The sequence below is a fragment of the Pseudophryne corroboree genome, chromosome 6, assembly GCF_028390025.1.
Source record: "Pseudophryne corroboree isolate aPseCor3 chromosome 6, aPseCor3.hap2, whole genome shotgun sequence".
Classification (NCBI taxonomy): Eukaryota; Metazoa; Chordata; class Amphibia; order Anura; family Myobatrachidae; genus Pseudophryne; species Pseudophryne corroboree.
This window is the reverse complement of record NC_086449.1, coordinates 770,235,131-770,261,005: the sequence shown is the minus strand read 5'-3', so window position 1 is coordinate 770,261,005 and position 25,875 is coordinate 770,235,131. Positions and strand designations below refer to the sequence as shown.

Below are 25,875 nucleotides of genomic sequence, written 5' to 3'. Positions count from 1 at the left end.
TCGCTGGGCGGAAAATCATGTGATAGCACTGTCGGCAGTGTTCATTCCGGGAGTGGACAACTGGGAAGCAGACTTCCTCAGCAGGCACGACCGCCACCCGGAAGAGTGGGGACTTCACCCAGAAGTCTTCCACATGATGATAAACCGTTGGGAAAAACCAAAGGTGGACATGATGGCGTCCCGCCTCAACAAAAAACTGGACAGGTATTGCACCAGGTCAAGGGACCCTCAAGCAATAGCTGTGGACGCTCTGGTAACACCGTGGGTGTACCAGTCGGTGTATGTGTTCCCTCCTTTGCCTCTCATACCCAAGGTGCTGAGAATTATACGGCGGGGAGGAGTAAGAACTATTCTCGTGGCTCCGGATTGGCCAAGAAGGACTTGGTACCCGGAACTTCAAGAGATGCTCACAGAGGACCCGTGGCCTCTACCTCTGAGAAGGGACCTGCTCCAGCAGGGACCCTGTCTGTTCCAAGACTTACCGCGGCTGCGTTTGATGGCATGGCGGTTGAACGTCGGATCCTAAAGGAAAAAGGCATTCCAGACGAAGTCATCCCTACTTTGATAAAAGCCAGAAAGGATGTAACCGCAAAGCATTATCACCGCATCTGGCGGAAATATGTTGCGTGGTGCGAGGCCAAAAAGGCCCCGACGAAGGAATTTCAACTGGGTCGATTCCTGCATTTCCTGCAAGCAGGAGTGTCTATGGGCCTAAAGTTAGGATCCATTAAGGTCCAGATTTCGGCCCTGTCGATTTTCTTTCAGAGAGAACTGGCTTCAGTGCCTGAAGTCCAGACGTTTGTTAAGGGAGTGCTACATATACAGCCTCCTTTTGTGCCTCCAGTGGCACCCTGGGATCTGAATGTTGTTTTGGATTTCCTAAAATCACATTGGTTTGAACCACTCAACACTGTGGAAATAAAATATCTCACATGGAAAGTGGTAATGCTGTTAGCCCTGGCTTCAGCCAGGCGTGTGTCCGAATTGGCGGCTTTATCCTGTAAAAGCCCTTACCTGATTTTTCATACGGACAGGGCAGAATTGAGGACTCGTCCTCAATTTCTCCCAAAGGTGGTTTCAGCGTTTCATCTGAACCAGCCTATTGTGGTACCTAAGGACTTGGAGGACTCCAAGTTGCTGGACGTTGTCAGGGCCCTGAAAATATATGTTTCCAGGACGGCTGGAGTCAGAAAATCTGACTCGCTATTTATCCTGTACGCACCCAACAAGCTGGGTGCTCCTGCTTCTAAGCAGACTATTGCTCGCTGGATTTGTAGTACAATTCAGCTTGCGCATTCTGTGGCAGGCCTGCCACAGCCAAAATCTGTAAAAGCCCACTCCACAAGGAAGGTGGGCTCCTCTTGGGCGGCTGCCCGAGGGGTCTCGGCTTTACAACTCTGCCGAGCTGCTACTTGGTCAGGGTCAAATACTTTTGTAAAATTTTACAAATTTGACACTCTGGCTGAGGAGGACCTGGAGTTTTCTCACTCGGTGCTGCAGAGTCATCCGCACTCTCCCGCCCGTTTGGGAGCTTTGGTATAATCCCCATGGTCCTTACGGAGTTCCCAGCATCCACTAGGACGTCAGAGAAAATAAGAATTTACTTACCGATAATTCTATTTCTCGTAGTCCGTAGTGGATGCTGGGCGCCCATCCCAAGTGCGGATTATCTGCAATACTTGTACATAGTTATTGTTAACAAATCGGGTTATTGTTGTTGTGAGCCATCTATCCAGAGGCTCCTCTGTTATCATGCTGTTAACTGGGTTCATATCACAGGTTGTACGGTGTGATTGGTGTGGCTGGTATGAGTCTTACCCGGGATTCAAAATTCTTCCTTATTGTGTACGCTCGTCCGGGCACAGTATCCTAACTGAGGCTTGGAGGAGGGTCATAGGGGGAGGAGCCAGTGCACACCAGGTAGTCCTAAAGCTTTTCTTTTTGTGCCCAGTCTCCTGCGGAGCCGCTATTCCCCATGGTCCTTACGGAGTTCCCAGCATCCACTACGGACTACGAGAAATAGAATTATCGGTAAGTAAATTCTTATTTTTTACTGCTTAACTCAGAGGTTTCCAAACGCTGTCCTCAAGGCACCCCAATGGTTTTAAATGTATACATGCTTGGCCACAGGTGACTTAATTAGCACCTTAGTCAATTTGATTTAACCGTCTGTGCTGAGCCATGGATATACCTAAAACCTGGACTGTTGGGGTGCCTTAAGGACCGAGTATGGGAACCTCTGGCTTATCTGGTAAGTGGCTTCTTCTCATCACTACTGCCAAGTAGAGCATTTGCTAATTTTATCATTCCCACACTTTCAAACGAAATCCGCACCACTCCATTAATGGATAGAATATAACGAGTCCTCTAACAAATCTAACAAATATTTCCCCACTCTACCACTGACCATTGCCAAATGGATCTTACCACAGCCCCGATATCACTTATTACTGCTCTCCTCACTCACTTTCTTCTCAGCAACAGGACCTGCCACCACTAAATGGAAATTGCCCTTGCCCCACTCTGCAGTAGACCATCTCACCGCATGGTTGATTGTCGACCATAATATACAGTATACAGTAAACAGCATGCAATGCACTACTCAGTCAGTATACTGCCTTCTTTGCTAATTGCCGTGTCTTTCACATGGGAAAGCTGATATTATCTGGTGTGCTTTAGATGAATAAAATTTCCTTGTTTTTTTGTTAATTTGTTTTATAGTGTTCACAGAAAAATACAGTGTGTATCGGACGGGGCAGTAAAATTAAATATATGTCTCATAAACTCTCTGCTTTCAGGGACATGGCTAGAGATTACTGGGCTCTGTATCAAAGGTCAGAAGGACAGCCCCCCCCTGCCATCACCACTCCAACTATGGGGGACATTTACTAAGCAGTGATAAGAGCGGAGAAGTTGCCCATGGCAACCAATCAGCAACTCTGTATAATTTTATAGTATGCAAATTATAGATGTTACTTCAGTGCTGATTGGTTGCCATGGGCAACTTGTCCACTGGCTCACTTCTCCACTCTTATCACTGCTTAGCCAGGGTCGAGCACAGCGCGTCCCCTCACAGCCACGCTGCGCTCGCCATGCTTCGGGCCTGTGGCGACCTTCAGACCACCACCAAAGTGGGGGAACCAGCCAGCGAGCAGGACTCCGACCGCCGGTATTGCAGCTTGTGTCGGGATTCCGGCATCGATATATTGACCACCGGGATCCCGTCCAGCGGTTAATTGATTGCTTTACCTTTTAAGGGATGATTTTGTGCACACGCCCATTTACACTCTGCAAAAAGACTTGATCTTTGCACCACTCAGAACTTGTAGAGATTGGTTTTGAACTTACACATTTAGGGCCTCATTTGGAGTTTCACAGAAACTCTTCCCCATTGTACATATTGGCTACACGTGCTCTGGCTTTGCGAGCAAGTACGTAAATGTATATATTCACCAATATGCATCTTAGTGGTCCTCCACCAACCTCTTATCCATACGCTTGATTTGCTACTCATCATCATCATCATCATCCATGTGCGCTTCAAACAGCCTATACTTGGTGCAAAGTATATGCCTGGCATATATACCCATCAATCTACGCCTGCATAGCCCGCAGTTTCTTTCACTGCATTCTCAATAGAACACAAAGTGAATACCATATGCTGCCCGCACTTACATATGCAACAAGAGTACTATTTATGGGTGTGACATATCATTGACTAAACGAAGGACTGTATTTTTCAAGTATAATTAAGTAAGCAATGTAATTTATTGATAATATATACAGATGTGTCCTTGTTCATCTTGCAGTTTTTCATCTGCTGCGTGCGTACGCATCCCTATGGAAGCGGCTGCATGCACACATGTCCGCAAATCGTTACTGACATACTGTACTATTTACGACAAATGAGTCGTATTTGCTGCAAATAGCTTTTTAAGGTGAACGTGAACACATCTGTAACTAATCTTCCTCATAATTTCTCTACCTATATCTATGAACTTATTGTCACAATCTTTTTTTATTTTTTATTAGGTATCAGATCCACACTGGGTTGCAACATTCCATTATACGACCACGACAACCCAACTGCTTACCCCTACATCAGGTCACACTGCCCCAGAAACTACAGGAAGCCGGCTATGCAACACACATGGTGGGGAAGTGGCACTTGGGCTTTTACAAGAAAGAATGCCTACCAACAAGACGTGGCTTTGACACCTTCCTTGGTTCTTTGACTGGCAATGTGGACTATTATACCTACGACAACTGTGATGGACCAGGAGTCTGTGGCTTTGATCTGCATGAGGGGGAGAATGTGGCTTGGGATCTTGCTGGCAAGTACTCCACAATCATGTATTCCCAGCGTGTAAGTCACATCTTGGCTTCCCATAACCCCCAACAACCAGTATTTTTATACATATCCTTCCAGGCTGTGCACACTCCTCTACAGTCCCCTCGAGAGTATATATACCAATATAGGAATATGGGCAATGTAGCAAGGCGCAAGTATGCTGCTATGGTAACCTGCATGGATGCAGCTGTGAAAAACATCACCCGGGCATTGAAAAAGTATGGTTACTATGACAACAGCATTATCATATTCTCATCAGACAATGGTGGTCAGACATTTTCTGGTGGAAGCAATTGGCCTTTAAGGGGCCGCAAAGGAACATACTGGGAGGGAGGCATTAGGAGCTTGGGTTTTGTCCATAGCCCCTTGATAAAAAAGAAAAGAAGGACTAGTCGGACTTTGATGCATATTACAGACTGGTATCCCACCTTGGTGAAGTTGGCTGGAGGAAACATTTCAGACACAGAAGGATTGGATGGCTATGACATGTGGTCATCTATCAGCGAAGGAAAGGAATCGCCTCGGACTGAAATTCTGCACAACATTGATCCTTTATATAACCTTGCCAGGTCCGGGTCTATGGAAGAAGGTCAGGGAGTATGGAATACTGCTGTCCAGGCCTCTATCAGAGTCAAAGATTTTAAGTTGTTAACTGGAGATCCAGGTTACAGTGATTGGATTCCACCCCAGACGCTCACCAACTTTCCTGGGACCTGGTGGAACTTAGAACGCCATACAGATGGAGCCCGTAAGTCTGTGTGGCTCTTCAATATCACTGCAGACCCTTACGAACGCCATGACTTATCTGCACAGAAGCCTGAAGTGGTCAAGGAGCTACTGGCACGCTTGGCTTTCTATAACCGTAGTGCTATTCCTGTGCGTTATCCAAATGAGGACCCGAGAGGTAATCCAGAACTCAATGGGGGTGCATGGGGACCATGGGCCAGTGAGGAAGATGAGGAGGAAGAAGAAGAAAACTTGATACGAGGTGGACATTTAAAGAACAAGAAAAAGAAATGCAAGATTTGCAAGTTAAGATCTTTCTTCAAAAAGCTGAACACACGTCTCATGTCCAATCGCATCTAAATAGCTAACGTAGCAACTATTTTGACATTTAGTGTGCACTAAGAGTCCAGGGAGTTTGGATGTTTGTTTGTTTTGAATTAAAAGTGGACTAAAACCAACATAGAATAACACATTTGTGGACAACAGAAAAAAACGCTGAGCCATTATTGAACTGGCCATACAATATGCAATCTGGGCTGACTCTAAGGACGACACTTTCATACGGTTGAGATGCATGTAACCAAATAGACTGAAACTAGAAATATTAAAGGGAAAATATACACATTTTTGACTACTTACCGTAAAGGAATTGAATAATTAAATACAAATTGTTCCAGAATGAAGGATTTCTTTGTAACATTCACAAATATATATATATATATATATATATATATATATATATTTTTATTTTTTTTACTGCCAAGGGGACAGTCTATATTCAATCATCATTCCTAGCATAATGGCATTTGTGCTATTGCTGTCTATGTACATCGTTTACATGTTTGTTTGTTTGTTTGTTAAGGCCTATGTTAAACTTTATTGAGTTTTTATAGTTCGATGGAACAAATCAGCACAAATGGGCTATTTTGAAAATACGACCCCCATCCTATTTCCAGTAGTCTGTTACATACACTCTTTTGCAGTGTATCTAGAGCAGAGGTTCTCAAACTCGGTCCTCGGGGGCACACACAGTGCATGTTTTGCAGGTAACCCAGCAGGTGCACAGGTGTATTAATTACTCACTGACACATTTTAAAAGGTCCACAGGTGGAGCTAATTATTTCACTTGCGATTCTGTGAGGAGACCTGCAAAACATGCACTGTGTGTGCCCCCGAGGACCGAGTTTGAGAACCTCTGATCTAGAGCATAGGTTCTCAAACTCGGTCCTCAGGACCCCACACGGTGCATGTTTTGCATGTCTCCTCACAGAATCGCAAGTGAAATAATTAGCTCCACCTGTGGACCTTTTAAAATGTGTCAGTGAGTAATTAATACACCTGTGCACCTGCTGGGTTACCTGCAAAACATGCACTGTGTGGGGTCCTGAGGACCGAGTTTGAGAACCTGTGATCTAGAGTAACTCATGCAGGGTTTTTCATTTTCATTGGGATGGCTGTATGTAGACTTCTGCAGTCTCCAGTACCTGTCATAGAATGACTGGTGCAAATAATCATTTCTCCTCACACAATGGCAGTTCCCACCATACCAAGATATTATAGGAGGAGATGTATCAAAGCTTGGAGAGAGATAAAGCATACTTGCCTACCTGACCCACTCCATGAGGGAGAAAATGCTATGTTCCTGGACTTTCCTGGTTAATTGATAAGAAAGGTGTTTCACTACAGGTGATGGCAATCATACATTACCAGGAAAGTCCAGGAACAGAGCATTTTCTCCCTCATGGAGAGGGTCAGGTAGGCAAGTATGAGATAAAGGGGTCTATTCATACAGAAAACGAAAACCGAATTGCTACTTATCACTATACATCGCATCTCTTCGATGCGATGTATAGCTGTAATAAGTAGCAATTCATGTATACTCATCCTTCCGACGATGCGCTGCGGTGTCTGGGGCTCCTGCGGTGAGGTCTTCTCCAGCGGTTCCTCCCTGCGATGCGCGGAGTCCAGCGGCGGGTCCCTTTGCGCATGCGCAGGGTGTTGACCTCCCGGCCGGCCGCAGTGGTTGCTGGGAGGTCGGGGGGCGGAGCCAGCACGAGGTGCCGAGCAGCGATCAGGGAAGCATTGAGCTTCCCTGCTGTCTCCGCACTACAGTTCAGGTTACGCCGTCCTCAGATGGCGAACCTGAACTCCATGGAGAAGCGGAAAGTAGGGCTTTCCGCACCTTCATGAATCGTGCTCACCATACAAAGCTATGGTGATGCGATTCAGGCAGAGAGCGGGGGTACCGCTGGAGAAGTCAGAGACTTCTCCACGGTAACCGGCTCTGTGAATTGCGGTAAGCAGAGAAAAGCCCTGTTTAACGCAAAACAGGGCTTTTCACTGCTGCATGAATAGACCCCTTAGTAACAACAAATCAGCTCTTAAATGTCATTTTTCAAACACAGCCTGTAACATAGCAGTTACAAGCTGATTGTTTCGTACTTTCCAATGTTTGATACACCTTCCCCATAATCTCCTAGACTAGAGCATGTGTGTAGCAACAGGAAGGCCCCGCCCCCCTCCCTTCCCTCACAGCTAACATTGGCTGGCAGATATCCAGACGCGGCCTCATTGGTGTCTTCTTCACCCCAGCACTGTTAGGACAGGACTGTTCCCTACTGTAACGCACCTGTAGCCATCACTCTCCCCCCTTATCTGTCTGACGGTGCATTAGGGATAGAGATGAGCCCCCATATACAAATTGATGTTAAAAATAATAATAATTTTACGCCAGGCGGATGTGGTGGTGGTGGGGGCTATCGTGCCCCTCAGCCAGGGGCAAATGACGGGGGGCTGTGAGTTATATCACGAGACCCCTAAAAATCGGATTTGTATGTAAACCATTAATGTATATGTTAATGTACAAATCTGAGTCAGGCCCACGGTAATTAAATTACAGCTATTTTCAGATGGATATTTTACACTAGGGATGCACTGGTAATGATGACAGGTATTAAACCTAGTTTACAGCTATGGGCACTGCAGTCCATCAGCAGAGATGTGTACAATTCCGCATGTGGGTGAATATAACACGGCCGATTTACGTTCATTTTCTATTAGATATCTACTGCATTGAACAGTTACTTTGTGTGTAACATACCCATCACCTACATGTAGTGGAAACAGCCATTTTGTGTCCAATCCAGCAGCCAGCCAATGAATCCTCTGGAAATGGGTGACATCACTGAGGAGTGAGCGGGCCATAAAATGTCTGCCTACTGCATACAGTATAAACCATTATTGGAATTTTGACCATATGGCAGTCATGCAATAAACCCCCTGGAAATGGTAATATAGTGACATTTGCTCATTTATAAATGAGCAAAATATAAAACCGTAGAACACGTTGGATTTGTGCAATACAATAAGACATGCAGAGCCTGAAGGCTTTGAGAGAAGGTGACTCATTCAAGTAGGAAGATGATTTATCAAGTGCTATGTGGAACATTAGAAGTGCCTTTGACACGGCAATTAAATGGAATAGAAAATCCTTTTAAAATATGGATTGATAATAAAAACCAAGCTGAATAATAGACATGACTGGTTTTTTTTATAAAATTGTTTATGGATTTAAAAAAAGAAAATCTTATGGTTTCTTGGATATTAAAACAACTTTTTTTATGTAAACATGATTTATAAGTTACTTATTGATTCAGAGCTGTAAACACAATGGTTTATATACATCCCAATGTTTGTGGGACAACGTGTGCGCAGGAACCGTACCGCACATGTGCACAACGAGTCCGCCAAGAATACACGCAGTGCCCCCAAGCCGTATGAGAGCAGGGACAGGGAAATGCTGCCTGCTTTTCCCGGAAACGGAAGCATCGGCCCTGTTTTCTGGGAGTGGAGAGACTAGTAGTAGTGTCTGCGCCTCCCGACGCACAATTACAGGCCTCACAAGCAGGCAGGAGGCGGCCATTTTGACTAAGTTTAGGCTTACTCAGTTAGTTGAGGCTGCCATCATGGCGACCGATCGTTGCCATGGTGATTCCACGCTGTTTCTTCGATCTAAGATGCTGGCAGTAGGTGTATTTTTCCTTCAGCCGCCTCCTGCAGCCATTAGCGTATTTTTGTATAGCACCCTCAAGTCACTGACTGGCCTGTGCAACACAACTGCAATGTTGGCCACTGTGTATTATATTGCAGCAGGCCTTTTTTTAATCTTATTTACATAATTTAAAAAAATCTTTCATCATACTGATGTCATGTAGAGCTTAAATCTCTATTTAGAGTTTATGCTGCACTAGGACCATGTGACAGATAATAGCCAATTGTGCAGCACAAAAATATTGTCTCCACCTCTTTTTGACCACCTAGTTTCGTTACAGCTAAGATCAATTGGAAAAAATTAACAAAAATGTTCATATTCTAATTATTTAACTAAAAAAATCTAATCACCTTCATGCACATATCCATAGATTGGGAGCAATTTTGCATAGGACCTGGAGTAGGAGTGATAGTCATGCGTCAGGGTTACGTCCATGCGAAATGCGTCAGTATCACAGTAAATGGCTATCAACATTTTAGTGGGCTTGGAAACGTTGAGAACGGCAGGGACTGTTATAAGCATATTTTATTGTGTATGATATGTTCATGACCTATGTATGATACAGAAAACATTCCGTGGACTCATACAGTATATAGGCCCTAATTCAAGGTTGACTGAAAAACAGCATTTTCTTCTAATCGGCAAAACCAACCATGTGCAGTGCAGTTGGGGCAGATATAACATGTTCAGAGAGAATTAGATTTGGGTGGGGTGTTTTCTAACTGAAATCTAAATTGCAGTGTAAAAATAAAGCAGCCAGTATTTACCCTGCACAGAAACAATATAACCCGCCCATATTTAACTCTCTCTGTACATGTTATATCTGCCCCACCTGCACTGCACATGGTTTTGCCCATTAGAGGAAAATGTTTTGCAATCAACCTTGAATTAGGCCCATAGTGCAAAGCAGAGGTGGCATTCTCATTACTAAAATACCTCTAAACAAAACTGAGGCTTGAGGTGACTCCTAAACAATACTGAGAGCATTCCAGTGACCGACATACAATAGAGAGTATATCTAATGAAACTCCTCACAGAGGAGGGAGGTTTGCAGCGATACATACATTTATATATATCCCAAAGGGAACACACTAATGGGGCCCAACTGCATAGCCTAGAAAATGAAAGTTACGTGGAGGCACTTACATGGGTGGTGTGAGCAGACAGCCTGGTCTCAGGAGCCATACTGACTGCAACAGTGAGTAGGATTATAGGGGCTGATTCAGAAGAGGAGCTCCACCAGAACTCTCTACGAAACGAGCCAGTGAGTTATTATTGTATAAAAAAAAGACAAATCTGTATGACTGCGCTGGGCGATTGAAGACAGATATGGAATGCGGATAGAAATAGTAAGTAATATAAATATAATATTACTTATTCAAACAGCAATAAAATCCATTTAAATAAATTGGCTCTTGTTCCTTAAGATGTATAAAATTTTACCTTTAATGATCAGGTTGTAACTAGCTACCAGAGGCGGATTGGCCATAGGGTTTCCAGGGAAGATTCCCGGTGGGCCGACGCACCCGTGGGGCCTGTTTTGTTTGAGGACATGTGGTCATTTTTATAGACATAATGAATAAGATGCAAAATAATTTGCATATATGAAAATACTCCTCGATACTCGTATGGTTCCTCGATACTCGTATGGTACAGCTCCGCCAGCGCGAGGGACAGATGCAGGCTCCAAAAGGTGGTCAGAACCGCAGAGAAGATCATCGGGCCGACCTGTACCTGTCCAGAGCTAAAAAGCGGGCAATGAAGATAGTAAAAGACCAGCTACACCCCAGCTATCAGCATGTTTAACTTGCTTCCTTCAGGCAGGCGTTACAGGGCCGTCCCCGCCAGCTCCACCAAAAGCTTCAAAAGTTTCTTTCCCCAAGCGGTCCGCCTGCTGAACTCCTGATCATTGACTGACTAGACGTACATGTAACTAACTTGTGTCCCTACGGTATACCTATCTGTGTGACTTTACTTGCCCCCCCACCTGCTTATCTGTTACCTACTTGGCTGTTGTATAACAAACCGAAGACAAATTCCTAGTATACGCAAGTATACCTGGCCAATAAAGCTGATTCTGATTACTTTGCCACTTATCCTGTGATTGCAGATGATTGGTGTAATAAGCAAGAAAATACTGTATATCTTTCTAAAGAATGATATAGTTTCCTAAATTCTGAAGGTGTATCATATAATGTGCTCATAATTAGAGATGTGCACCGGAAATTTTTCGGGTTTTGTGTTTTGGTTTTGGGTTCGGTTCCGCAGCCGTGTTTTGGGTTCGAACGCGTTTTGGCAAAACCTCACCAAATTTTTTTTGTCGGATTCGGGTGTGTTTTGGATTCGGGTGTTTTTTCAAAAAACCCTAAAAAACAGCTTAAATCATAGAATTTGGGAGTCATTTTGATCCCAAAGTATTATTAACCTCAATAACCATATTTTCCACTCATTTTCAGTCTATTCTGAACACCTCACACCTCACAATATTATTTTTAGTCCTAAAATTTGCACCGAGGTCGCTGGATGGCTAAGCTAAGCGACCCAAGTGGCCGACACAAACACCTGGCCCAATCCGCCACACTTTGGAGGGTGAAACCAATAAAAAAAAATTAAAACATGTTTTTTTGTTTTTTTTTTCCTTGGTAATATCAGATCTTTTTATATTAGAAGGGATTAGGTACTTGGTTTGTCTTTTTTGGAGGCACAAGTAATATTTATATATTTTTTAAAATAATATTTTTTTATTTTATTTTTATAGATGGATGGTAAAATCCCTGAAAAAAATGGCGTGGGGTCCCCCCTCCAAAGCATAACCAGCCTCGGGCTCTTCGAGCTGGTCCTGGTTCTAAAAATGCGGGGGGAAAATTGACAGGGGATCCCCCGTATTTTTAAAACCAGCACCGGGCTCTGCGCCTGGTGCTGGTGCAAAAAATACGGGGGACAAAACGAGTAGGGGTCCCCCGTATTTTTCACACCAGCATCGGGCTCCACTAGCTGGACAGATAATGCCACAGCCGGGGGTCACTTTTATACAGTGCCCTGCGGCCGTGGCATTAAATATCCATCTAGTCACCCCTGGCCGGGGTACCCTGGGGAAGTGGGGACCCCTTCAATCAAGGGGTCCCCCCCCCCCCAGCCACCCAAGGGCCAGGGGTGAAGCCCGAGGCTGTCCCCCCCATCCAATGGGCTGCGGATGGGAGGCTGATAGCCTGGAGTAAAATGTCTGAATATTGTTTTTTCCAGTAGTACTACAAGTCCCTGCAAGCCTCCCCCGCAAGCTGGTACTTGGAGAACCACAAGTACCAGCATGCGGGAGAAAAACGGGCCCGCTGTTACCTGTAGTACTACTGGGAAAAAAATACCCAAATAAAAACAGGACACACACACCGTGAAAGTAAAACTTTATTTCATACGTCGACACACACATACTTACCTATGTTCACACGCCGACATCGGTCCTCTTCTCCATGTAGAATCCACGGATCCACGGATACCTGAAAAGAAAAGATCAATATACTCACCTCAACCAGGGTCCAGAGATAAATCCACGTACTTGTAAAAAAACAACAAACCGGACACCCGACCAAACGGACTGAAAGGGCTTACAGGGCTTACACATGGGACCCCTTACCCCGAATGCTGAGAGTCCTCTCCGTGACAGCTGTCACAGAAAGGTCCCTTCAGCCAATCAGGAAGCGCTACTACGTGGCGCTCACCTGATTGGCTGTGCGCTGTCTGTGCTGTGACAGCGCATCGCACAGCTTTCTCCATTACTTACAATGGTGGGAACTTTGCCGTCTGCGGGGGTTACCCGCGGTCAGCCGCTGACCGGCGGGTGACCCCACCGCTAGCCGCAAAGTTCCCACCATTGAATATAATGAAGGGAGCTGTGCGATGCGCTGTCTGAGTTCAGACAGCGCACAGCCAATCAGGTGAGCGCCACGTAGTAGCGCTTCCTGATTGGCTGAAGGGACCTTAGTGACAGGAGTCACGTGGGGTCCCGGCTCATTCGGGGAAAGGGGTCTCATATGTCAATATGGGACCCCTTTCAGTCCGCAGGATCGGGTCTTTGCGTTTTTTTATTTTGCCAAGTACCTGGATTTATCTCTGGACCCTGGCTGAGGTGAGTATATTGATCTTTTCTTTTCAGGTATCCGTGGCTTCTACATGGAGAAGAGGACCGATGTCGGCGTGTGAACATAGGTAAGTATGTGTGTGTCGACGTATGAATTAAAGTTTTACTGTCACGTTGTGTGTGTCCTGTTTTTATTTGGGTATTTTTTTTCCAGTAGTACTACAGGTACCAGCGGGCCCGTTTTTCTCCCGCATGCTGGTACTTGTGGTTCTCCAAGTACCAGCTTGCGGGGGAGGCTTGCTGGGACTTGTAGTACTACTGGAAAAAACAATATTCAGACATTTTACTCCAGGCTATCAGCCTCCCATCCGCAGCCTATTGGATGGGGGGGACAGCCTCGGGCTTCACCCCTGGCCCTTGGGTGGCTGGGGGGGGGGACCCCTTGATTGAAGGGGTCCCCACTTCCCCAGGGTACCCCGGCCAGGGGTGACTAGTTGGATATTTAATGCCACGGCCGCAGGGCACTGTATAAAAGTGACCCCCGGCTGTGGCATTATCTGTCCAGCTAGTGGAGCCCGATGCTGGTGTGAAAAATACGGGGGACCCCTACTCGTTTTGTCCCCCGTATTTTTTGCACCAGCACCAGGCGCAGAGCCCGGTGCTGGTTTTAAAAATACGGGGGATCCCCTGTCAATTTCCCCCCCGCATTTTTAGAACCAGGACCAGCTCGAAGAGCCCGAGGCTGGTTATGCTTTGGAGGGGGGACCCCACGCCATTTTTTCCCGTTATTTCCCGTTCTTTTAAATCGCGGCAAAATCCGGCAAATCGGCCGTTTTTCTCCCGCGGGAATGTCGAATCCGTTTTTCATTGAATATGGTGAATTCCGGCAGCCACCTGCCGGAATTCACCTGTCGAATTGTGTCGAATTAAAAAACGGCGATAATTTGCCGCGATTCACCGTGAATTGCATATACCCCTAAGTCTTTTCATTTTTCTAGCGAGAGGCTGAGTGCTTCCATCCTCATGTGAAGCTGAACCACTAGCCATGAACATAGGCCAGGGCCTCAGCCGTTCCTTGCCACTCCGTGTGGTAAATGGCATATTGGCAAGTTTACGCTTCTCCTCCGACGATTTTATTTTAGATTTTTGAGTCCTTTTTTTACTGATATTTTGTGTTTTGGATTTTACATGCTCTGTACTATGACATTGGGCATCGGCCTTGGCAGACGACGTTGATGGAATTTCATCGTCTCGGCCATGACTAGTGGCAGCAGCTTCAGCAAGAGGTGGAAGTGGATCTTCATCTTTCCCTATTTTTGGAACCTCAACATTTTTGTTCTCCATATTTTAATAGGCACAACTAAAAGGCACCTCAGGTAAACAATGGAGATGGATGGATACTAGTATACTTATGGATGACGAGTGACTGACGACACAGAGGTAGCTACAGCCGTGGACTACCGTACTGCGTCTGCTAGTATAGAGATGATAATGATATAAAAAATATATATATATCACTACTGCAGGTATATATAATATAATGACGGACCTGCTGGACACTGTCAGCAGACTCCTAAACTACTAGTATGAAGAAGATAGAAAAAAAACCCCACCACAGGTAGGTATACAATTATGGACGAGCACTGACGACACAGAGGTAGCCACAGCCGTGGACTACCGTACTGCGTCTGCTAGTATAGAGATGATAATGATATAAAAAATATATATATATCACTACTGCAGGTATATATAATATAATGACGGACCTGCTGGACACTGTCAGCAGAATGCGTTTATAGAATGAAAAAAAAAAAACACCACAGGAGTGTTTGTTTAACTTTTTCAGGCAGACAATATACTGGTGGTCACTGGTCAGTCACACTGGCAGCAAAAGTGTGCACTGTACTCCTGCTATAACTGCACCCCAGTCTCTCCCACAATTCAGCTGTGTGAGCAGCGAGCACTCAGCACAGTCAGATATACATAGATGATATTATCATGCAGCACACTGAGGCTGAGCACAGATATGGTATGTGACTGTGTATCGTTTTTTTTCAGGCAGAGAACGGATTATATTAAATAATAAATAAAACTGGTGGTCACTAGTATAACTATCAGCAAAACTCTGCACTCTCTGAGTACTCCTAATGCTCCAGTAAATCAAGTGTCTCACTCTCTATCTAAACGGAGAGGACGCCAGCCACGTCCTCTCCCTATCAATCTCAATGCACGTGTGAAAATGGCGGCGACGCGCGGCTCCTTATATAGAATCCGAGTCTCGCGATAGAATCCGAGCCTCGCGAGAATCCGACAGCGGGATGATGACGTTCGGGCGCGCTCGGGTTAACCGAGCAAGGCAGGAAGATCCGAGTCTGCCTCGGACCCGTGTAAAAAGGCTGAAGTTCGGGGGGGTTCGGATTCCGAGGAACCGAACCCGCTCATCTCTACTCATAATATTTCATTTTATTTCTTTTTAACTTCCCCCTTGATGCTGGACATGCCCACTATCTGGAAAGTCTTGGGGGGATGGTGCTGCTGCCATGGCCCATGGCTAGACCTTACACCGCTGATGCTGCCCATGTAGGGCCACTAGTACAAATTTTTCCAGGGCCGCTTTTTGTTTCCAATCCGCCCCTGGGTGTATGGGACCGGCCTATCGGAATCTGTCATGGTGTCCTGGTGGGCCAATCCGCCCCTGGCCTTCTCACACATTATCAGAATGTGGCACAGAGAACAGATTTGGTGAAGGGCCAGGAGGTAACATTAACGCAGGTGTATAGACCTCTTTATCCCTCCTCCAATGCAGATATGGAAAGACGGACACTTACTCCTGTAGAAGGGCATTCTTAAACTTCTCGGCATTGAGTTCTTGAGAGCCATTATATTACGCTATATACTGCACAGTGACGGTATAGTAAGGTATATATTGTACACAGAGGCATATCACAATATATACTGACCACAGAGACTATACTGCACACAGGACCATTACATTACTCTACATGGGGACATTCTATATAATACAGTATTTGACACTGTATATACAATACTGTGCAGCAAGTAAAAGAGAAAGTATACACTGTACAGCAAGTGATGTCTACAGAGTATACAATATACAGGATATATAGATAGAATACACACTGTACAGCAGGTGATATATATAGTATATGGAACATATACTGTATGTAGAGCGTAATATAGAGAGAATATACACTGTACAGCAAGTGATGTCTACTGAATATACAATATGCAGCACGTGATATATATGGAACATATACCTGTTAGGGTCTCCTGCCCTGTGCTGCCACGTCGTCATGGCAACCGGGAGACAAGTACTAGCGGAGTAACCTGAGCGCAGCTGATACTCCGGTTCGGGTCTTTTGCTGTGCAGTGGTTATAGGCTCTGTGCACGGCAGGGGATCCGGTGCTGGTTTTTGTACTCACAGTCTGTGAGGTCTGAGTGGGGCGTGGACAGCACCTGCTTTATAAGGCCTCTTTCCAGGTTAAGCAGATGCTGCTGAATCTTTGTTGGTTAGTCAGTTCCTGAAAGTTAGCCAGTACTGTGTAGCTTTGTATTTGTTTGTTGCTTACTGCAAATAGGCCTGGGGATTTGGTATTACACTCTGCCAATCCAGACCTAGCAGTAAGACTGGAGTCAGTCGTTTAGCTTGCTGGGGTTCTGTTACTACTCTGTGAACTTAGCAAGTTTGCGGCTGTATTCTAAGACTTGCCTGTCTAATCCTGTCTCACTGTGCTAGGTGTCAGGGGTCAGTTTAGTGGCAGTAAACTGAACCTGTGCACTGCAAGTGAGAATTAGGATTGTGGAGACTCTCCTTGTGTCTATCATTCCATCTCTGACCAAGGAGTTTACTGCCACACCCGTTGGTAACCCTTTAGGGTTTTGCTGTTGCCCTTAGCAACAGCATTTCGGGTTCTCTATGTATTAAAACACAACATCTTGCTTTTCCCATCTGAGCATTTCTAATACAAGGGAGATACCCAGTTCCTTAGCCTCTGGGCTTCTCTGTTCACTTTGTGTGTATTTTGTTACCCTATCACCTTCTGTGTACGTTATGTCATATTCCCCAGTCTGTCTGTGAGTCCATTTGTTGTGCATAACAGTTCTGACACCAGTACTTTCCTGCAGGCACTGGTGTACATAACAGTTCTGACACCAGTACTTTCCTGCAGGCACTGGTGTACATAACATATTCAGCAGCCTAATACTCCTGTTGAAATTTTGTGGGAATATGGAGCATACCCCTCAAAATACGTTGCAACAGGTGGTCGATCAGGTGCAGGTCCTAACTCGACAATTTAATGATCTGTCCATTAAAATGCACACCTCCCAGGCTGCTGGCGGAGCTCCCGCAGCAGCAGCACCTGCACGGGTTAAGGAGCCGAAAGTAAATCTCCCGGATCGTTTTTCTGGAGATCGCTCGCAGTTCTTTTGTTTCAAGGAGAGCTGCAAGCTATACTTCCGGCTTAGGCCTCAGTCTTCTGGGTCGGAGATTCAGCGGGTGGGCATAGTGATTTCCTTGCTACAAGGAGACCCACAGGTCTGGGCATATGGGTTGCAGCCTGACTGTCCGTCGCTTAAAAGTGTTGATGCTTTTTTTACGGCACTGGGCATGTTGTATGATGACCCTGACAAGACGGCCTCAGCCGAGGCTCAGATTTCGATCCTTAAGCAAGGGCGAAGGCCAGTTGAGGTTTACTGTACGGAGTTTCGGAGGTTGGCCCATGATACCCAGTGGAATGACCCAGCCCTGAGACACCAGTACCGAAGAGGTCTTTCTAACCAGATAAAGGACCAACTGGTACAATATCCCTTGCCTGATAGCTTGGATCAGCTCATGCAGTTATCCATCCGGGTGGATAGACGGCTGAGAGAGCGTAGGCTTGAAAGGGAGACTGAGATTTCCTTCCTTCCCAAGAGAACCTCAGACTCTGAGGAATTTTCCGAGGAGCCTATGCAGATTGGGGCTACCCGCCTCTCCTCGCGTGAGAAGACGCGGAGGAGACAGCAGGGGTTGTGTTTGTACTGTGGGAATAAAGGTCATGTGGTAGTATCATGCCCAGAAAAGCCGGAAAACTTCAGGGCCTGAGGGTGATGGGAAATATCCTGTCAGGCCAGAAGTCAGAATTTCCCAAGAAGACTTTTATCATTCCGGTGACCTTGAAGATCCTCGGTCAAACTGTCAAGACTGAGGCCTTTGTGGACAGTGGGGCCGACGGGGTTTTTATGGACCGCCAATTCGCCCTGAAACACTCTGTTCCCTTAGTACCCTTGGCATCGGAAATTGAGATTTGTGGGTTAAACGGGGAACCATTATCCCAAGGTAAAATTACCTCTTGCACTAGCCAGATTTCTTTGTTTATTGGAGCCACACACTCTGAAAAATTGTCCTTTTATGTGACTGTCTGTACTTTTGCCCCATTGGTGTTGGGGTTACCCTGGTTAAGGGCCCACAATCCTCAATTTGACTGGGTCTCTGGGGAGATTCTTAGTTGGGGTACTGATTGTTTCAGGAGTTGCTTGAGCCTTCCAGTCAGGCTCTCGCAGCTAAGTTTGCCAGGATTGCCAGGGTGTTATGCAGATTTTGCGGACGTGTTCTCCAAAAAAGTTGCAGAGGTACTACCTCCCCATCGCCCCTATGACTGTGCCATTGATTTGTTGCCAAATGCTAAGCTTCCCAAGAGCAGGTTGTACTCCCTGTCACGTCCTGAGACTCAGGCTATGGCAGAGTACATTCAGGAGAACTTGGCTAAGGGATTTATCAGACCTTCACAGTCTCCAGTTGGGTCGGGGTTCTTCTTCGTGGGTAAAAAGGACGGTTCGTTGCGACCCTGCATCGACTTCAGGGAATTGAACCGTATCACGATTAAAAACTCATACCCACTGCCTCTCATTTCGGTCTTGTTTGACCAGCTTCGTACTGCCACCATTTTTTCTAAGATTGACCTACGCGGTGCGTACAATCTAATCCGAATAAGAGAGGGGGATGAATGGAAGACTGCCTTTAATACCCACTCAGGGCATTATGAATATTTGGTGATGCCTTTTGGGCTCTGTAATGCCCCGGCAGTCTTCCAGGATTTCATGAATGATGTGCTCAGGGAATATTTGGATAGATTCTTAGTTGTATACTTAGATGACATCCTAATCTTCTCCCATTCCCTGGAGGAACATCGGAAGCATGTACGCTTAGTCCTCCAGAAACTCAGAGACCACCGGCTTGGGGCGAAGCTGGAGAAGTGCGAATTTGAAGTTCAGCAAATCGCATTTCTAGGATATATTATCTCCCCAGAAGGTTTCCAAATGGAGGGTTCCAAGGTACAGGCAGTCCTGGATTGGGTGCAACCCACTAGTTTGAAGGCGCTTCAGCGTTTCCTGGGCTTTGCGAATTTTTATAGACGATTTATCGCTGGATTTTCGTCTATAGTGGCGCCCTTGGTGGCACTCACTAAGAAAGGCGCGGATGTTGCTCACTGGTCTTGTGAGGCTAAAGCGGCTTTTGCCCGTCTCAAAAGGGCATTTGTTTCGGCCAAGGTGCTGCGACACCCAGATCCAGAGCGTCCTTTTGTGGTGGAGGTGGATGCCTCTGAGATGGGTATTGGGGCAGTGCTTTCTCAGATGGGAGTGTCTGATAATCGCCTTCATCCCTGTGCTTACTTTTCCCGTAAATTTTCGCCTGCCGAGATGAATTATGACGTGGGTAACCGGGAATTGTTGGCTATTAAGGATGCACTCGAGGAGTGGAGACACTGGCTTGAGGGGGCTAAGTTTGTGGTCTCAATTCTCACTGACCATAAGAATCTGGCATATTTAGAGTCAGCGAAGCGTCTCAATGCCAGGCAGGCACGATGGGCTTTGTTTTTTGCTCGCTTTAATTTTTTTATAACATATCGCCCTGGGTCAAAAAACATCAAGGGTGATGCGCTCTCGCGGAGTTTTGCTCCAATCCAGGAGACCACCGAGGAGCCGTTGCCCATTGTTTCCCCATCATGTATTAAAGTGGGCATTACCCAGGACCTCTTATCATTAGTCCTTAGAGCACAGGAGCAGGCTCCTCCAGACCTTCCGGTAGGTCTTTTGTTTGTGCCTCCTAGGTTAAGACAGCGAGTGTTCCTGGAATTCCATGCCAAGAAGTCGGCAGGTCACCCGGGTATTGCCAGAACTCGGGAGTTGCTATCTAGGGCGGTGTGGTGGCCCTCGGTGGCTAAGGATGTGGATCAGTGGGTTCGGGCATGTGACATCTGTGCCCGAAATAAGACTCCTAGAGGGGTTCCTGTTGGCCCATTACATCCACTCTCTATCCCATCTAAGCCATGGACCCACATTTCAATGGATTTTGTGGTGGACTTGCCCAAATCCTCGGGGATGACAGCCATCTGGGTTGTCGTTGACAGGTTTTCGAAGATGGCGCACTTCGTTCCACTGGTTGGGCTGCCATCGGCCAGACGCCTGTCTGAATTATTTATGCTGCATGTTGTGCGTCTCCACGGGTTGCCACTTGATGTGGTCTCTGACCGCGGATCCCAGTTTGTGGCCAAATTCTGGAGGGCATTTTGTTCCGATCTCCAGATTTCTGTCAGCTTGTCGTCAGGCTACCATCCGCAGTCTAATGGGCAGACTGAAAGGGTGAACCAGTCCTTGGAGCAGTTCCTCAGGTGTTATGTCTCCAAGTGTCAGACTGACTGGGTTGCTCATCTGTCCATGGCGGAGTTTGCCTATAACAACGCGGCTCACTCTGCTACAGGGATCTCTCCCTTCCTTTGTGTGTATGGGCATCATCCTAAGGCCAATTCTTTTGACCCCCTGGACTCCACGCCTGGTGGTTCCTCTGTGGTTTCGGTCCTTAGAGGTATTTGGCGGAAAGTGAAGAAAGCCCTTGTGTCTGTGTCATTAGTGACCAAAAGGGTTTTTGATAAGCGGAAAAGACCCTGCAGCTTCAAATTAGGAGACTTCGTCTGGTTGTCTACCAAGAATTTGAAGTTGAGACAGCCATCTCATAAGTTAGGCCCCCGGTTCATCGGCCCTTATAAGATCACCAGGGTTATCAATCCGGTGGCATTTCAGTTAGATCTGCCCCGTTCTTTGGGTATCAATAAAACATTTCATTGTTCCCTTTTAAAACGGGCGATTAGGAATCCTTCTTCCAGTGGAAGACCTTCCCCTCTTCTGATACGTGGCCAGAGGGAGTTTGTTGTTGAAAGGATTCTTGACTCCAAGGTGGTTCGGGGTCGGCTGTCATTTTTGGTGCACTGGAAGGGGTATGGCCCGGAGGAGCGGTCGTGGGTGCGCAGTTGTGATCTTCATGCCCCCAGACTGATACGCTCTTTCTTCTCGCAGTTCCCCGATAAACCCGGTGGTAGGGGTTCTTTGACCCCTCGTCAGAGGGGGGGTACTGTTAGGGTCTCCTGCCCTGTGCTGCCACGTCGTCATGGCAACCGGGAGACAAGTACTAGCGGAGTAACCTGAGCGCAGCTGATACTCCGGTTCGGGTCTTTTGCTGTGCAGTGGTTATAGGCTCTGTGCACGGCAGGGGATCCGGTGCTGGTTTTTGTACTCACAGTCTGTGAGGTCTGAGTGGGGCGTGGACAGCACCTGCTTTATAAGGCCTCTTTCCAGGTTAAGCAGATGCTGCTGAATCTTTGTTGGTTAGTCAGTTCCTGAAAGTTAGCCAGTACTGTGTAGCTTTGTATTTGTTTGTTGCTTACTGCAAATAGGCCTGGGGATTTGGTATTACACTCTGCCAATCCAGACCTAGCAGTAAGACTGGAGTCAGTCGTTTAGCTTGCTGGGGTTCTGTTACTACTCTGTGAACTTAGCAAGTTTGCGGCTGTATTCTAAGACTTGCCTGTCTAATCCTGTCTCACTGTGCTAGGTGTCAGGGGTCAGTTTAGTGGCAGTAAACTGAACCTGTGCACTGCAAGTGAGAATTAGGATTGTGGAGACTCTCCTTGTGTCTATCATTCCATCTCTGACCAAGGAGTTTACTGCCACACCCGTTGGTAACCCTTTAGGGTTTTGCTGTTGCCCTTAGCAACAGCATTTCGGGTTCTCTATGTATTAAAACACAACATCTTGCTTTTCCCATCTGAGCATTTCTAATACAAGGGAGATACCCAGTTCCTTAGCCTCTGGGCTTCTCTGTTCACTTTGTGTGTATTTTGTTACCCTATCACCTTCTGTGTACGTTATGTCATATTCCCCAGTCTGTCTGTGAGTCCATTTGTTGTGCATAACAGTTCTGACACCAGTACTTTCCTGCAGGCACTGGTGTACATAACAGTTCTGACACCAGTACTTTCCTGCAGGCACTGGTGTACATAACAATACCGTACAGTATATATATATATATATATATATATATATGCACACACACAACCTGTACAGCAAGTAGTATATGTAGACTATCAATTGTACAGTATGGGAGATATAGATAAATATACACTGTACAGCATGTGATATATCTACATAATATACACTGTACATGACATGAGAATATCTATATGATGATATAGAATTTCTGTACAGCATGTGACATATATATACAGTAAGTGAGAGAATATACACTGTACAGCAAGTGATATATATGTGGAGCATATACTGTATGTAGCAGGGACGTGCAGTCAGGGGAGGCAGGGGAGGCAGTGCCTCCCCTGTCATTAATGATTAAGTTAATACAAAGAAGATGCATATGACACATATTCTGTGTCATATGTATCTTCTTAATATTATTCTTTGCATTGCTCCCCTCTGTATGTGTTTGGGAGGCACCGATCGTGGTGCCTCCCGTTGTCACTGGGGAAAGTATGGGGAGCGGGGGGCGGGCACGGGCGGGGACTAGCCATGGGCTGTAAAAGCCTATTGAAAATATATGGGAAAGCGGCACCATTAGAGGTGCCGCTTTCCTACAGGGACGTGCTTTCAACCTATGAAAGCACGTCCCTGTCAGTGAGGCCACAGTGATTGGCCAGCGGATCCGTCACGATCCGCTGTCGATCACTGTGTCGGCGACGCTGGCGGAGGAGGTGCGGGCGGCTGGATGCGGTGACGGTGCGGGCGGCGGGATGCGGCGGTGGTGCGGGCGGCGGGTTGCGGCGGTGCGGCGGCGGAAATTTACCTTTATCTGCAGAGTTTGGCAGCGGAGCGGTTCCAGTTTCAAAAATGGCGCCTCAGCGTCATTTTTGAAATTCAACATGGCCGCCGCGAGCCAATCACGGCTCGCCGCGTCATCGCCCCGCCCCCTCCGGCTGACTTATATAAGTCAGCGCGAGGCGGAGGAGAGTCAGTCCGACGGCGGAGGAGGAGCAGTGAAGAGCTCCTGAAGAAAGAAGACGCCGGAAGTCATGGCTGGGCGGCGGCTATGCAAAAGAGCTTAGCAGCCGCCGCCCACCAGGTGAAGACGCTGGAAGCCCTGGGGGGGTGGCGCCCCCCAGGTGAAGACGCCGGAAGCCCTGGGAAGGCGGCGGCCACGCAAAAGAGCTTAAAGGCCGCCGCCCCCAGGTGAAGACCCAGTTTAATAAAGCTTATTTTTGTGTGGTGTTTTATTTTAATATTTTCTTTACAGGTGGACTACAGGTGCCAGCGGGCCCTTTATGTCCGGGCATGCTGGCACTTGTGGTTCTCCAAGTGCCAGCATGCTGGGGCAGGCTTGCTGGGACCTGTAGGCTACCTGTAAAGAACAATATTACTATTCTTTGCAGGTGGACTACAGGTGCCAGCAGGCCCTTTATGTCCGGGCATGCTGGCACTTGTGGTTCTCCAAGTGCCAGCATGCTGGGGCAGGCTTGCTGGGACCTGTAGGCCACCTGTAAAGAACAATATTAACACACAATGAACCCCGCACCCACCGCCACCAGGGGTGCGGGGCATAGCACTGGGCTATCAGCCCAGTGCTGGTTATTGCTCGGGAGGGGGGACCCCATTTTTATTTTTTGGGGTTCCCACTTTCCGAGGAATTCCAACCCTGGGCTGACTGGCTGGGGGGGCAGATTAATGTTATGGCAGGGGGACACCACACTGAGTGTCTCCCCTGCTATGTGCTATGGCATTACTCCCCCTGGCTGGTTCTGCCTAGTGCTGGTTTTACTGATGTGTTGGGGGACCACACTTTTTTTTTTTTTTTTTCGGGGGGGGGGGGGGCTTGTTAGCTGCCAGTGCCTCCCCAACCAGTGACCTCACCGCACGTCACTGGTATGTAGAGCATAATATAGAGAGAATATACACTGTACAGCAAGTGATGCCTACAGAATATACAATATGCAGCACAGGTGATATATATGGAACATATACTGTACAGTGTGTATATATATATATATATATATATATATACATACACACCCACATAGACCCCACAAACTGTACAGCAAGTGGTATATGTAGACTATCAATTGTACAGTATGGGAGATATAGATAAATATACACTGTACAGCATGTGATATATCTACATAATATACACTGTACATGACATGAGAATATCTAAATGATGTGAGATATATAGAATTTCTGTACAGCACATGTGACATATATACAGAACACACATTGTGACATCATCCTACTTCACAGCAGCACACCTAGCCTGCCACTGTACAGACACGTCACACGGTGCTGCCGCCAGGAAGCACTCACCCTTCCCATCCTGCCGGTGCGGCCACGGTCTCCGCCGCTCTGTTCCGGGCTCTGGAACCCTGACCCGGCCGTCTTAAAGATACCGCCCACATATTGGAAGGAGACGCCCCTGGTTCGAGCGGAGCTGGTTGCCGTGGAAACTATCTCTCTCAAAAGCCTCCTGATTTGTCGTTGTTGATCCCTGCTATCGTGGTGCGGAGTCTCCTGATTGGCTGCTGTGAGGAGGCGGCGCTAGAGTGTCAGCATCAGAAGCCGGGAGACCTGGCTGCAGCTGATCGTTGTTACCTGGCAACCGCCTGAGGCATCAGCATCCATCTCCTGTCACTACCCATGTGGTGTATATATCCTTATCCCCTATCACCTGACACGGGGTCTATGTATACCTGACAGCCCCAGGGGTTATATATCTAACTTCACCTGATGGCAGGTAGAGCCACATTTTACACATAAGGCAGACAGAGCCCCTTTTTACACCTAAGGCAGGCAGAGTCCCCTTTTTTACACATAGGGCAGGCAGAGTCCCCCTTTTTACACATTAGGCAGGCAGAGTCTGAGAGAGAGTATTCTACTTACATGTGACCAACTGGCAGGCCTCTCCTCTTCTCCTTTCCGCCCTACACTGTGCTCTTCACAGCGCAGGGCATTGTGGGAGGGCTGGGAGAGACGTCACCTCTCCTAGCACACGGGTGGGAGAGAGCTGCAGTGCTGTCCAGCTACCTATGTGAGAGATAGCCAGGCAATGCAGCTGGGCGCCGGTGGTGTCGGCGGGGGGACGCAGGCCAGACATGTCCCGTGCAGCAGCGGCCCAGGAGACTTGTGGCGGCGGGAGTGAGTAGTAAGATAGCAGGTGTGCGGGTGGGGGTGTGCTGCCAGATAGTTCACCCTCAGTGCATTTGCACTGTGGGCAAGACACCATTGGCACACACCTAGTTACGGCCCTGCCTGACAGCCCCAGGGGTTATACTGTATATCTTACCTCCATGTCACCTGAGTCTATATACCTGACAGCCCCAGTGGGTATGTATCCTACC

At 47.0% G+C, this 25,875-nt stretch overlaps 1 protein-coding gene and 1 long non-coding RNA gene across 3 annotated transcripts in view; one reads left to right on the top strand and one right to left on the bottom strand.

The window, feature by feature from the left end:
* ARSI (arylsulfatase family member I) overlaps positions 1 to 5,756 on the top strand; it is a 35,424-nt gene extending 29,668 nt beyond the window's left edge. For both annotated transcript variants that reach the window (XM_063928637.1, XM_063928636.1), the window contains one exon: positions 4,033 to 5,756. In XM_063928637.1, coding sequence (XP_063784707.1) covers positions 4,033 to 5,437 — 1,405 coding nt within the window. In that variant the 3' untranslated portion in view covers positions 5,438 to 5,756. The remainder of the gene's footprint in view (positions 1 to 4,032) is intronic.
* Positions 1 to 25,630, bottom strand: part of LOC134933432 (uncharacterized) — a 52,631-nt gene extending 27,001 nt beyond the window's left edge. The window contains exon 1 of the long non-coding RNA XR_010179701.1: positions 25,418 to 25,630. This is a non-coding gene — a long non-coding RNA (uncharacterized LOC134933432). The remainder of the gene's footprint in view (positions 1 to 25,417) is intronic.
* Between the last annotated feature and the right edge of the window lie 245 nt (positions 25,631 to 25,875).